This window comes from Vespula pensylvanica, chromosome 5 (assembly GCF_014466175.1).
Source record: "Vespula pensylvanica isolate Volc-1 chromosome 5, ASM1446617v1, whole genome shotgun sequence".
In the NCBI taxonomy this organism is placed as follows: Eukaryota; Metazoa; Arthropoda; class Insecta; order Hymenoptera; family Vespidae; genus Vespula; species Vespula pensylvanica.
Window position 1 is genome coordinate 3,630,203 of NC_057689.1, and position 13,771 is coordinate 3,643,973.

At 34.4% G+C, this 13,771-nt stretch overlaps 2 protein-coding genes across 6 annotated transcripts in view; both read right to left on the bottom strand.

Annotated features, from left to right (window-relative positions):
• Positions 1-1,103: 1,103 nt before the first annotated feature.
• LOC122629295 (myb-like protein I) lies at positions 1,104-2,942 on the bottom strand. The gene has a single exon (XM_043812577.1). The coding sequence runs from the start codon at positions 2,940-2,942 to the stop codon at positions 1,953-1,955; it is 990 nt and encodes a 329-aa protein (XP_043668512.1). The 3' UTR covers positions 1,104-1,952.
• A 22-nt stretch (positions 2,943-2,964) lies between these two features.
• LOC122629283 overlaps positions 2,965-13,771 on the bottom strand; it is a 60,526-nt gene continuing 49,719 nt past the window's right edge. Inside the window, exons 7-14 of one of the 5 annotated variants that reach the window (XM_043812540.1) lie at positions 12,885-13,039; positions 12,601-12,651; positions 12,126-12,397; positions 10,270-10,428; positions 4,064-4,240; positions 3,689-3,962; positions 3,287-3,470; positions 2,965-3,119 (exon numbers count right to left, since the gene is read on the bottom strand). In XM_043812540.1, coding sequence (XP_043668475.1) covers positions 2,973-3,119; positions 3,287-3,470; positions 3,689-3,962; positions 4,064-4,240; positions 10,270-10,428; positions 12,126-12,397; positions 12,601-12,651; positions 12,885-13,039 — 1,419 coding nt within the window. In that variant the 3' untranslated portion in view covers positions 2,965-2,972. Of the gene's footprint in view, positions 3,120-3,286; positions 3,471-3,688; positions 4,005-4,063; positions 4,241-10,269; positions 10,429-12,125; positions 12,398-12,600; positions 12,652-12,884; positions 13,040-13,771 lie in introns of those variants that run through there. The other 4 variants (XM_043812542.1, XM_043812543.1, XM_043812544.1 and 1 more) reach the window with 4 other exon arrangements.

A 13,771-nucleotide genomic window follows, 5' to 3' on the forward strand; every position in this document is an offset into this window, starting at 1 on the left:
TTTCTCTTTTTTTTTTTTTTTTCTTTTCTTTCAACATTTAAGTATTTACGGATATCAATTAATTTTACTCTTCTTTGATTGATTGATTGATTTATTTATTTATTCTACTAGTAATTATCGGTAGTGGTAGTTAGTAGTGGTCACATTAACGTGATTACTTCTTCCCTGCATATGCGTGTATATGTATGTATGTGTATATATATATATATATATATATATATATATATATATATATTTTCTCTTTCAATTATAATACTTAGAAAATACTGGGCGTGGTATGTAATTTTAAAACAGCTTATTTCTCTATGATACAGGTATTTAGCACCGTTAACGTGTTGTTTTTGGTTTATTCTTTTTTTTTTTCTTTATGCAACATTAATCGAAAAATTTGCTTTTGATAGGTCATGTGACACAAAATGATCGCAATCAATTAGTCAACAACGAAAAAATATAAAATTCATGCAGAAAAATTTCTCGAACATTTATTCGAACACTTTTTGCGAATAAATATTTTATTTAATAACTATCATATGCAATTGATCCGATCTACGTTGCAATATTTCTGTTGAACGGTGCAATAATTCGATACAGAGCTTTAATGTGGGAAGGACACTCTTAGATATACACACACACATATATATATATATATATACATTTTATATATATATACATATATCACATGTATGTATGTATTTATGTATATGTTTCTGACTATATATATGATTTTTGCGTGTTTCCTATGTTTATGTGTATATTATATATCTATATGGTATATAATACAGGGTATTATACCATATATATAAATATATACAGGGTGAACCAAAAGAGTTCTTAGTTTTACAATCTGAACGAAAAATTAGTTTAAAAGATTTTGGAAAAGATCTAATTGATTTTTTATATCGTTTAACAAACTTTTGGCCTACACTGTATATATAGATGTGTATATATGTCTATATATGAATATATATATACATATATCTCATATGAATATCGCTAAAACTTACGATAAAACGATAAATCATCTCATATCTTTCTTAAATCTAATAGAATTCTTATTTTCTTTCTCTTTCTCTCTCTTTCTCTCTGTCATTTTTTCTTTTTTCTTATCTCTCCTTGTTAAGATTAAAGAATTTGAGAATAAAATAGAAAAAGAGAGAGTAGGAAAGAGAAAGTGAAGAGAAAGAGTTAGATTTCTATAACAGGATCAGAATATTATATTCGGCGAGGTTACGATGAAAGCATCCATTAAACAACGAATTAGAGAATTATGGATTTCTCTTTTTCTCTCGATGCGAATAATCTTATCAAGTTTGAGGAAATGAAAAACTAAAATAAAGCTATGATCTCAGATATATATATATATATATATATATATATATATATGTATATATAAGAAATAATTATCGAATAGAGAAGAAAAGGAAAAATTACATAAATGCTCGTACATTAATGTGATCTAATTTTCACATTTTCATATTTTTATCGAGAGTTTTACGGAACGTTAGAACAAAATGCCTCGATATTCATTAAAATAAAACACGAAAGTATAAATAGGCAAGGGTATATGTAAATGAATGTAATCTGCGATACTACATATCAACGTATGTCTATATGTATGTATGTGTGTACGTATGGTATGTATGTATGTATGTATATATGTAATGGCGTGTTTCTAGGCCGATGAGTTAACGAATCAGCTTCGAAGATAATTGCAACAACGAAATCTCAATGTTCTCTGTGAGAATGTGATCGATAAGAAAAAAAAAAAAAAAAAATTATTAAGGTACGTGATGCTGTGAAAAGGATCATAAAGATTCGTCGAATTTCGATCAAGATGCGATATATGATATAATCATACAGATATATATATATATATATATATATATATATATATATATCTGTATAATGATAACGATAATAAATAAAGAACGGTATGTTCCACAAAATGTTTTTTACATGATGGAACACCGTTTAACGTTGTACCTATTATCTTGGTCCACGTTGTTAATGCTGAGCACCTTGAGTAATCTCTCGGTGTCCTTGAAACCGTGTCTGCTATTTTGTTCCTGCTTCAGTAGCATCATCGTAGTAGTTTTCTTTTTTTTCTTCTTTTTACGTTTCTTCGCCTGAGGTAGGGTAAGTTCGAGCATTTGTTCGAGTCTAAATCGAATCGGCCATGTTATCTCCTCCTCGACGTGTTCCTCATCTTCGAATGCGTAATCGGATACATTAGACGTGCCTTGACGCTGCTGAACAAGTTCCTGATGATGTCGTTGTTGCTGCTGTTGTTGTTGTTGCCGTTGTTGTTGTTGTTGTTGTTGTTGTTGTTGTTGTTGTTGTTGCTGATTTTGTAGTTCCTGTTTCTGATAAAACTGTTGATATTGAGGATTATGTTGGACGGTGTAACCACTGGCGATAAGTTTCTTTGGTTGAACGAAAGAATCGTGAACGCGAACCGGCCGTGCGAGAGACGATCTTTTTCTAGCTGGTGTCAAGTGAATCTGATGATTCTTCGACAGATATTTCATCAGTTGGTCGTTGCTGCGAGCATTGTAACGTCTCGTCGAGTCATTGTAAGGCGTTAACATTCTGTTAGAATCCTTGCTCTTGATAGAACAGGTGTCTAGATTCGAACCTAGACGTTCCTTGTTGTTACCATTAATCATACTCTTTGTATTGTTACCTTTGTTATTACTACTGTTATTACTATTACTATTATTATTATTGTTACTACTCTTGGCATTATTTTTATTATTATTGTTACTACTATTATTATTATTAATATTACTATTATTATTAATATTGTTATTATTATTGGTAACTGTGTGACGACATTGCTCGGCACACTGGAGACAGTCGTAATACTTTTCGACGACGCTTCGACGCATCGGATTAGCAAAATGATTGCGAAGATTAGCGCAGTGCTGTAGTTCGCTCGTCATGTTCAAGCGAGTGCCTTGATAAGGCTGCTGTCACACCTCTTGTAGGTACATCAAAGGACAGAGGGTTTCGTTGTATAACACGTCACCCTCTTTACCGATATGTTCAGCCGATCTTACGTCCGCCGCGAATCTAACCATAGCTACCCCATCCACTTCTTCGCCAACTTGGATGACGATCTGTGGGCAAGTATATAACAGCATGATAATAAATTAATAAAGGTTCTATCGACAGTGTTTGATGTTGTTGGCGTATACGTAATCTATCTAAATGAAAAAAAAAATATATATATATATATCATAGATCATTAATCAGATACAATCGTACCTCTCCCTCCCCTTTTTACCTGATCTCTAAGCAAAGTAATCTGATCCGTCAGTTGCAGGTTGCGAGTGACCTGTAAAGTCTTTTGGCCGGACTCAACGCGCATCACGTAGGCACTGGGAAAGTATCCTGCACGACCGCCGAGACATTTACCCTTCCACCAATCCTTCTCGGATTTATCGATGACCGTGACCTTGTAACCGGGCCTACAAATCAAACGTTAAGTGTTGCTTTTCTTTTTTTTTTTTGTTCCTCCTCTTCCTTCCCCTTTTTTCTCCCTCTTTAAAATCATATCGACGACTAAAAAGATATACCGCAGAAAATATTGAATCACTATGAACGAAACAATAATTCTGGCACGAGTTCCGATCTAATCATATTTGCAGGTATAGACGATGTAAACGGTGGGACGTGAAATACTTACTTCAAGTCCAGTTCGTCGCGATGACGTGCCTCGAAATTGTAAAGGACCACGTAAAGATTGTTCGGAGGAAGTACTCGTTTCCCAGATGGATTCATGTGATTCTGATTGTTGGGATGCGGCGAAGGACACGGTGATGTACTGGCCGATGAATAACACTTGTCATTCTCGTCCGGTAATTCGACGCTGGACGTCCTTATGGCGCTCCTTATGTGCTTGTGCATTGCGTGACCTTGTCCTGGACTGCACGGAGCTGCGAAGATCGGTAAATCTCTGTCTGCGCGTACGTACCACGTGACGAGAGGAAACGTTTCGTATTCTGAAGAGATTTTTTTAAAGGATATCGGTATTAATTCTTTTGCTTTGTTTTCTACTCACATAATCTATTGATACTGCCACTATCGGAGTGCCTTGGCGGTGTTGATTCTCTTTGACCGGAAGCATAGTAATCTCTTGGACGATGACGTACGTGCGCCGTTCCTTCCGGTGAATCCAAACTGAGACTCTTCATTCTCAGATTCAATCGTTCGCGTCTACGTTGCGGGCTATGTGGTGCTTTACGTTTCGTGATTATCGGTCATGGTAAAATTAGCTTACTTTTTCATTAAACGAAGTTTAATCACTTTATCGACGTTGACGTTCCGTACTATATCAATCAATGTTCTTTTTCTTTTTTTTCTGTTTCTTTTTTTTTTTTTTCCTTTTTTTCTATCGAACTCGCTTTGAACGTCAGCGACGAAATCGGAAAAGAAGAGAGAATGAAAAACAAAAAAAAGAAGAACAAAAATTGCTAGTCTCTACCACTACGTCGAATTTTTTCTAATCTTTTTTGTCTTTTTTTTTTTTTTTTCTTTCTACACTCTCGTATGTACAAACGAACAAATAGCAATTTGTAGATATGAAGAAAAAGAGATCGATAGTATCTTTTAACGGGACACGACTCTGAGTTAGAGAAATAGTGAAAGATAGTGAAAAAGGGTGGTTGTGACGTTTTCGTTTTTTTTTTTACATAGATAAAGGATAATTCCATTTTATTTACAATATTTACACACACGCACACGCACAACACACACACATATATCCGATAGCTCAGGTAAAACATATACGATCGATTCATATCGATAACTCGTTACGTGCACATGTAATACTACCTTCGTATTCTAATTCTATTAATATTTTCATCGACGTTCGAAAAAATCAATAAAAAAGCAATGATGGATTTTTATCGTCCATTATATAATGAATATTTCAGTCCGATAAAAAAATTGAAGAAATTCCAAATTTGAAAACGAAGTAGAAAAATAGCGTTCTCGAAAAGAAACAAGTTTGATGGTCTTCGTTATATGCATTTATAATTAACTCTCGTGTAGTAGTGGCGGTGGTGGTGTGGTGGTGGTGGTGTGGTGGTGGTGGTAGCGGTCAGGGGTGAAAATGTAGGACAATGGATTCGTATTTACTATTTAATTTTAGTACGAACAAATGATAATAGCCTATGTTCGTTCAATAGGATCATTTGAGTAGCGTACGTAAGTACATATTATAGACTGTTCGCTAATGAGTGAAGCTTCGGTTCCTTGACTAAAGTTTAAACGCTTTAATTAATTTGGAGACTCGATATGAGAGAAACTTGGCAATCCTTTCTAGTTATTCGATTAACGATACCTTCAGGATAACCAGGAAAACAATTAGCCATCGTGTTAACTCATTTAATGCTTTCACAGAATCGCTTTCTCAGGATTCTTGAGAATATCTTCAGCTGTATGGTTCGGATGAACAATTTCAGGAAATTTAAAAAGATTTCAAAGAGTCTCGACATAATCGAGTTTGATGATACGTATTTCGAGAATATTCGTTCTTTATAATAAAATCAATTTGTCTTCGACTTGTCGATCAATTGTTATCGATTTTTTGTCTTCTTTACAATTTTTAATTATCTCATTACGATCAACGACACCATCGAGATAATCAATATAAAATTCGAAACGTCGCCTGATACTATTTCTGCTTTTATTTTATTTTATTTTATTCTTTTTTATTTTTTATTTTTTTTTTCTTTTTTATTATTTCTCTTTTTGGTTTAACGTCGCACGATTTTGCAGTCGTGAAATGGGATTCTCATGAAATCGAATTTAATACGTATGTTGTCGCTGGAAAGTGTTGGGAGTTACTAGGTGGAAAACGGGGGACATTAGGTGAATGGGGAGGATTGGGATGGGGAGAAGAGGGTGGTAGCGTCAAGAGGATTAGAAGCATAGGTTTTATGCCGAAGGATAGACAAATGGATTTGGGTTGCTTGATCCGTTGGGAAATAGTTCAGACCCGCTTATTTCCAGTCGCTTACATCGTTTCTATCGAGAGTTGAAACTTTGTTGGGAATAGCATAGGCTTCGGAAATTGGACGGGTTAGGACGAAGAAAATAAAAAAAAAAAGAAAAAAGAATTAAAAGAAAGAGAGAAACGAAGTGAGGGGAAAAAAGCGCGACGAGATCGAAAATATACAAAAGAAAAGGAGAGAAAGAAAAAAGAATAAATAAATAAAAGAAATTAATAAAAAAGAAAAATTAAAAATAGAGAGAAATCATTTGGCTACTAATCGTCTATCAAAGTTTTTTTTAAAGAAATTGACGTACATATATACATTTAAATTGATGCGAATTTTTTTACTCCGAATTTGTTATTTCGATCGACACGATTATCTTTACTCCTCTCTCCTTTTATTCGAAACTCAATTTTTTTTTTTGTATATTTGAAAATGACAGTATAATCTTTTTATGTAAAATTTATTTGCTTCTTTTTATTTCTCTCTTTTCTTTTTATTTCGTTTTATTTCGTAAATCCAAGTGGCGTTAATTATTTGCGTTCTCGCAATCGTACGTTATCGATCATTGCAGGGTATAAAATGGAAATCGCGTATTATAAGATTAAAAAAAAGGGGATCTCGTTCGTAGAATGGCAGCTTTAAACGTTTCTAACATGACGTAACCAATTAACGTTCCTCTTCCGATAAAGAGAGATAGAGATAGAGTTCGGACATTCAACAAAGGGCGCGTTTATGCGCTATGTCAGCTCGAACACGACAAAAGATATAACTATACGCCAGTGTATATGGATTATTATCGATCTCGTTGTCGGGGTCAAGTGTCGGATCCTCAATGACAACGACGATGACAACGAGAGGAAAAAGAGAAAGAGAGAAAGAGAGAGAGAAAGAGAATATCAACCAATTGGTTTTTTCTGTGGTATATTCATCATATTGTTTAATACGCATAAGTGTGTGTATATGCGCGTGTATGTATGTCGCTGTCGGACTTTTACTTCTTTCATTATATTTATTATTTCCATAAAAAATTAAAAAGATTTTTATATCCACACATTGTTTCTATTTATTTTTTTTTCTTTTCTCTCTCGATCCAAGCAATATATTATTTGTTGTTTTACAAACATTCCTAACGCAGGGAGAAGAAGAAAGAACGAAAAGAAAAAAAAAAAGATAAAAATGAGAAAGAAAGGAAAAGGACAAATAGAGATCACTTTTATTCATTTTATTTGTTTTTTTTTTTCTTTTTTAATCTTATTTTTTTCTTTCTCTTTGTCGGAATCGAATCGATCCAGCGATTCTTCATCCAAGAGACGTCTATCGCTAAAATTATTACTATTATTATTATTGTTGTTATTTTTGTTGTTATTATTATTATTATTATTATTATTATTATTAATATTATTATTATTTTATTACTACAATTATTAATAATTATTTTTAAAATCGTTAGAACGCGATTTCTGTGTCGAAGAACGAAGAGATTATGCTTTCGTATTTACAACGCATTATTTTCTTTTTTTTTTTTTAATCCTCACGTCTCTTTCGTCTGTTTCCTTTTCATTTAATTTTTCACTCTCAGTTTCATGTACAATAATATAGTCGAAAACTGTCTTCTTCTTCGTAGGTTATTTCTTTTTTTCTCTTCCCGATAGGAAAGATATGAAGATAATTATAAAGTAAGGGTAGTGAACACGGATCGATGAAATTATTTTGAGAAAAAAAAGAAAAGAAAAAGAAAAAAACGAGAACTGACATCGTGAGAGATGTAAACGTTGTCATCGTTTGATCCGTCTACCTCTGTCTCCTTTAAAAATTGCACTGGCGTACTTTGGTGTGAAGTAAAATCGAGGGCCGATATGTATACTCTCTTTCTTTAAGTGAAAAAGAAAAAGAGGGTAAGTGTGTGAGAGAGAGAGAGAGAGAGAGAGAGAGAGAGAGAGAGAGAGAGAGAGAGAGAGTGAAAGAAGGTATGTGTAAGTACGTATGTAGTTCGATCGGAGGTCATCGTCTCCTGTTGACGCTCAGCTCTCTGCGCATAAGCGACGTCTCCGGTGACCTCGACGATGAGGTCGAAGGTGGTGACTCCTGGGTCATCAACACCAGCGGTTGTCCGAATGGACGCGTGCCTGACATGGATCCTCCACTTCCTCGTCCTAGCCAATCGAATGTTCGAGCTTTTGTTTTTATTTTTTTTATTTTATATTCATTATTATTATTATTATTATTATTATTTTGTGGTTATTATTATTATTATTATTATTATTATTATTATTATTATTATTATTTGTTTATTTTTTATTTTATTCTCCAAGTGCGATCAAAACTCGAAGCTTTTGTTACGCTTCCATTAATTTCCATTTCATAGATAGAAAGTTTCGCAAACTCGTACGTTAGAAGCTTCGTTAGATAACTCCTCACTCTCGATTTTTGAGGTGGTAATGTAACCAAGAGGTCAGTGGTGGCTGCTGTGACAGCAACGAAGGGATATTTTTATTTCGCGAATGGTTAGTCTATTCAATTCGAATAAATATTACAATCGATCGTTATTTTGCTATCAATTGGAAAACAGGCGAATTTTTGTGAAATAAATAAATCTATTTAGCGATAAAAAGCGAAACAATTTTTCTTTGTAGTCGTGAAGAAAGATCGGCTCAAAAGGCAAGATAATAAGAGATAGATAGATAGATAGATAGATAGATAGATAGATAGAGAAAGAGAGAGAGAGAGAGAAAGAGAGAGAAAGAAGAGAAGAGAGTTACCGATCGTTAATCTTTCTCTTTAGAAAATTGTTTGAAGTATTGTAGGACCCTCTCGATCCTTCTTCATTCTCAGGACTCCTCGAAAATAAATCGAGTGCTTTTGAAAATGCTTTTACGTGCGGTTTTTTTCTCGTAAGCGTTCTCGTTGAATCGGATTTTTTTTCTTTTGTTAAGTTTAATTTCTTTTCCTTTACACACACACACATATATACACACACACACATATACGTACATACATGTGTGTGTATTTTATTTTTTTCATTATCTTTGCCTACTTTTTTTATATTTTTAGAAAGCAAAAATCAGCAGGCTTGAGAATAAGCGGTTATGCTATGATATTAACATATGATTCGTCTTTTTCCTTCGATCGCAAGCTATGTTGATTGCTATTAATAATGTCAAGAATGTCGATGGTGATGGCGTCGTTAATCTCAGGAGATTGTTATTTATAATGGCTTAGTATAATATCGATCTTATCGTTGCTTTAATCGTTTAATAAATCGATTATTTACGATTCGAACATCGAGGAAGATGCAATGATTTTGTTTTCTTTTTTTTCTTTTTTTTTTTTTTATCGAACGGAGCGAGCCTCGAAGGAGAGATGAGGAGGGTAGAAAATTTGGATTTCTTCGATCGTTCGATCGATCGATAAATCGATCGTTTTACCTGTTTTATCGGCTCACGTTAGAAAGATTCGAAATAGAAAAGTTTTCGAAAAGTGTCGGTAGGAGAATTTGTTCGATTATACATCGTTCCATCCTTCTATCGAAATTACAAAAGCAAATTTCAAAGATTATTTCTCGAACGATATTAACGAAGTTCACTTCGTTATCTTTTCGTCATTTGTATCTACGTACAAATATTTCTTTGTTTTATTTATTTATTTATTTTTTTTTTTAAGAATGTATCTCTTATTTTACGAGATAATCGTGCATGAGATAATCTTCGAAATTCTAGAGAAAAGAAATAAGATTCGAGCCTTTACGAAGTACAGGCTCGTAAGCTATTAATAAGAGATAGATAACTTATGTTAAGAGGAAGTGATTAAGAGAAAGAAACAACGAAAAGAACAAATACGAATGTATAACCGGACACAAAGAGAAAGAGAAAGAGAAAGAGAAACAGAAAAAGTGACAGAGACAGATAGAAAGAAAGAGAGAAAGAGAAAGAGAAAGAGAGAGAGAGAGAGAGAGAGAGACAGACAGACAGACAGACAAACAGAGAAAAAGAGAGAGATAACACGATAAACATTGAGAAGAATACGAGAAGGATAGAATGAGATGACGAGTCATGTCCCGGTGGTACAGAGACGAGCACATTTCTTTTTTTCTTTTTTTTTTTGTTTTCATATTTAATCTTTTCCAATTCTTATTCTTCATAAGAAGAAGAATAAGAATAAGAAGAAGAAGATTAAGAAGAGTAAGAAGAAGAAGAAGTAGAAGAAGTAGAAGAAGAATAGAAAAAGGATAGAAAGAAGATCGATAGGAATCGGTGGTGTGCCTTACCAGAGGTGGACGAGGAACAAGGGTGGGAGGAGGCCCTCGCCGAAGAAGGTGCTGCACCGGAGGGAGGATGATCTGCTGTGGGAGGCGTAGGTGGTGAGTTTGTCGAGTTTCCACGTATCTCGCCTGCCTGCTTCAGCACCTGGTATATGGTGTCCACGTCTGTCCATACGGGATAGAGACATAGCAATGGAAATGCGAATGCGAATGCGTATGCGAATGCGAATGGAAATCCAAATGCAAATGCGGATGCAAATTCAGATGCATAGGCCACTTTTTTATATTCCTTTTTTCTTTTTGTTTTTTCAAATTATTTTGTAGTTTTTCTTTCTCTCTCTCTCTCTCTCTCTCTCTCTCTCTCTCTCTCTCTCTCTCACTCTCTCTCTCTCTTTCGCTCTCGCTCGCTCTCTCTTTATATACGCGCTAGGTATATACGTATGTAACGTTGTTTTATTTTTTTATTTATTTCTTTTTTATTTCTCTTTTTCTTTTTCTTTCTTTTTTTCATCGAGAAAGAAAATCGCAAAGGAGCATCCCCGTCTCCTTTGACTTTTTTTTTATTTTTGATTAATTTTCTTTGTTACACCCTTTTAATCTTAGTAAAAAGAAAATAAGAAAAAAAAGGGGAAGAAGAAAGAGGAAAAGAAAAGAAATCGATCGAGTTCGGTCCCGTTCGTATTAATATTCGTAACTTGACGCGCGATTGAGAGAGAGTAATTGTGTAATTATGTATGAGAGAAAGAGGTACAGAGAGAGAGAGAGAGAGAGAGAGAGAGAGAGAGAGAAAGAGAGAAACAGAGAGAAAGGAGAGAAACAGAGAATGATAATATGCGTGAAAAATGAACCTGATGATGCGACATCGTGTTGATGATATTCTGTAGCAGATCCAAACCCGTTCTCGGGTTCATACTCGTTTGTTGTTCTTACTCGGCCAGTTGGATGAAATGATGAAAGAACGAAAGAATGAAAGAACGAAAGAACTAAAGAAAGAAAGATAGAAAGAAAGAAAAAAAAGAATAAAGAAAGAAAAAAATAAAAGGAATGATCAAACAAATGAAAGAAAAAAAAATACGAGAATAACAAAGCAATAAAAGGGTTAAGCGATCAAACTTTTGTTTGCACTCTGCGGGACGTTGCTGCGACATGTCCATACTCTCTCTCTTTTTTTTGCTTTACTTCTTTTCTTTCCTTTTTTCTTTTTTTTCTTTCTCCTTTTTTTTTGACGTATTTTCCTTTCGGACAATGGATCGATGAAAGCACGTCGAATTGAACTTGCCCTCGATAGAATTCAAATAGTAGTAGATATAGAATCATTGAAAAACTAGCAAATATGTATATGTATATATATATATAAAGCACAGGTTAATGTATACATATATTTATTGAAAAACCTTTCATCGATCAATATGACAAATAAGAAAATTTTCGCGTATAACGCGTCTTTTAACTGATTCGAGACTTTTAGAAAAAACATATTAAAGCAGAAAGAACAAAACTCGATCTTTTTTTTTTCTTTTTGTCGAGAAAGAATGAAAGAAAGAAAAAAAGAGAAAAAGAGAATGAGAGAGAGAGAGAGAGAGAGAGAGAGAGAGAGAGAGAGAAAGAGAGAGAAGAAAAAGGAAATAAACAATGTTCGAAGAAAAAAAAGCGAGAGAAAAAGAGAGAGATAGAGAGATAGATAAAGATATAGAGATAGAGATAGAGACAGAGAGAAAGAGAGAGAGAGAGAGATAGAGAAAGGGAGAAAGAAAGTAAGTAATAAAAAAAAAAAAACAGAAAATAGAAAATAACAAAGTTATAAATAAAAAGTGCGTAGATAAATAGGGGTGCGTCTCGTATACATAGCTCGTGGTACTCACTGTGATCAGCTGGTGGTGTTTCGTCGACTGGCGCTTGAGTTTTTTGACGACGCAAAAGTGGTATACCGCCACTTTTTTTCGGTGCCAAACTTGGACACTTAACCGGTTGGATTTGATTGATGCAGTCGGAATGAGCATTGACCTTGCAACCACGACATCTTAGACCTTGTCGACTATGTCCACGTAGTACTTGGCCGCATGCATCGCACGGTGTAATCTTTCGATACGTATATTCTCGCCAAGCGTGACCGTCCTCAATGTCGTTATTTTTTCTGCGAAACGATTACGATCGTCAATGAAAAATGTCAATATTCAAGCTGGAGGTCATTCTGTTTGGTTCGTTTTAGTATCTTTCTTTTTTCTTCTCTCGTTTTTTTCTTCTATTTTTTTTTTTTTTTTTTTTTTTTTTTAAATATGTTCTGATTATTTGTTAAACTAGATATACGTTATGTTATATCATATTGTATTGTATTACCTGGATAAAGCGACTACGGTTGAGACTGCATGATACATCGCCTGTTTTCCTCTACGTTAGTCGGATAAAAGAAAGAAAATTGACTACGGTTAGTTTTCTGTTGAATCGTTAAACATGCGCTGATGATATAATTTGAAGGAAATAAAAAACAAAAGGATAAAAAGAAAGGAAGAAAGATACACGTGAGAGCGAAGTTGGAAGAATAGAAAAAAAAAAAAAACAAAACAAAAGAAAAAAAAGAAGCAAGAGAAAGAAGAAGAAAAACAATAAGAACACGGTCATACTTATCGGCAGGCGGTGACGTTGTGGGCGAGCTCGTTTTCAAACTTTTGAATGCTTTCAACCATTTGTGCTTGGTACTTCCGGTCGAACCATTGGACATTTTCCTGCTGCTCATCCCATCGGGTTGACCAGCCTCTCCCCCTCCAAAGAGTTCCTTCTGCAAATGAACGAACTCTAGCGTATAGACTTAACGCGTCGGACAGATATACGTTGTCAATAAAGACTTTATCTTCTTACGTACGAATGCATTTTGAAAAGAAATGAGAGAGAAAGAGAAAGAGAGAGAGAGAGAGAGAGAGAGAGAGAAAGAGAGAAAAAGAGAGAGAGAAAAAAAAAGAAAAAAAAAACAAATTGAAAAATATCAATTTGCTTTCACGCACGCAACTCACACGCACACGCACACTCACACGTACACGCGCATCATTATGCTCAATGAATTTCACTATACGTACTTTCGCCGAACTACTGCTAATTCTCGTCTCGGTCCTTTTAACTGGCGGCTTTTTCCGCTCATAATTGCGTCTCCTTATCTTTCCTAGGATCATCTTGTCGTACGTGTTTAAGAGAAAGATAAATTCGTAGGAAGTAAAACGCGTTTTATTTAGATTTTCCTTAGAGATCTTTTTATACGCAGATTTTCTTTTTTTCTTTCTTTTCTTTTCTTTTCTTTTCTTTCTTTTTCCTGTAATTTCAAGACCGATCGTATCGTCCGCTGATACACACTCTCGCGCCTATCGTACGAATAAATAGAAATCTGATACGGAAGCCAATGCAGTTTTAATGCGTTTCTGGTGTTACGGTGACATTAATTGGATCGAGGCTGCGCCATTGCGGAAATATTACGAGTTTCTCTCCTACGCAAGTTCTGTTTTACGATTTGTTCAATTAT

Coding starts and splice junctions, on each gene's coding strand:
- LOC122629295 (XM_043812577.1), bottom strand. CDS start 2,942: ATGACGAGCGAACTACAGCACTGCGCTAATCTTCGCAATCATTTTGCT.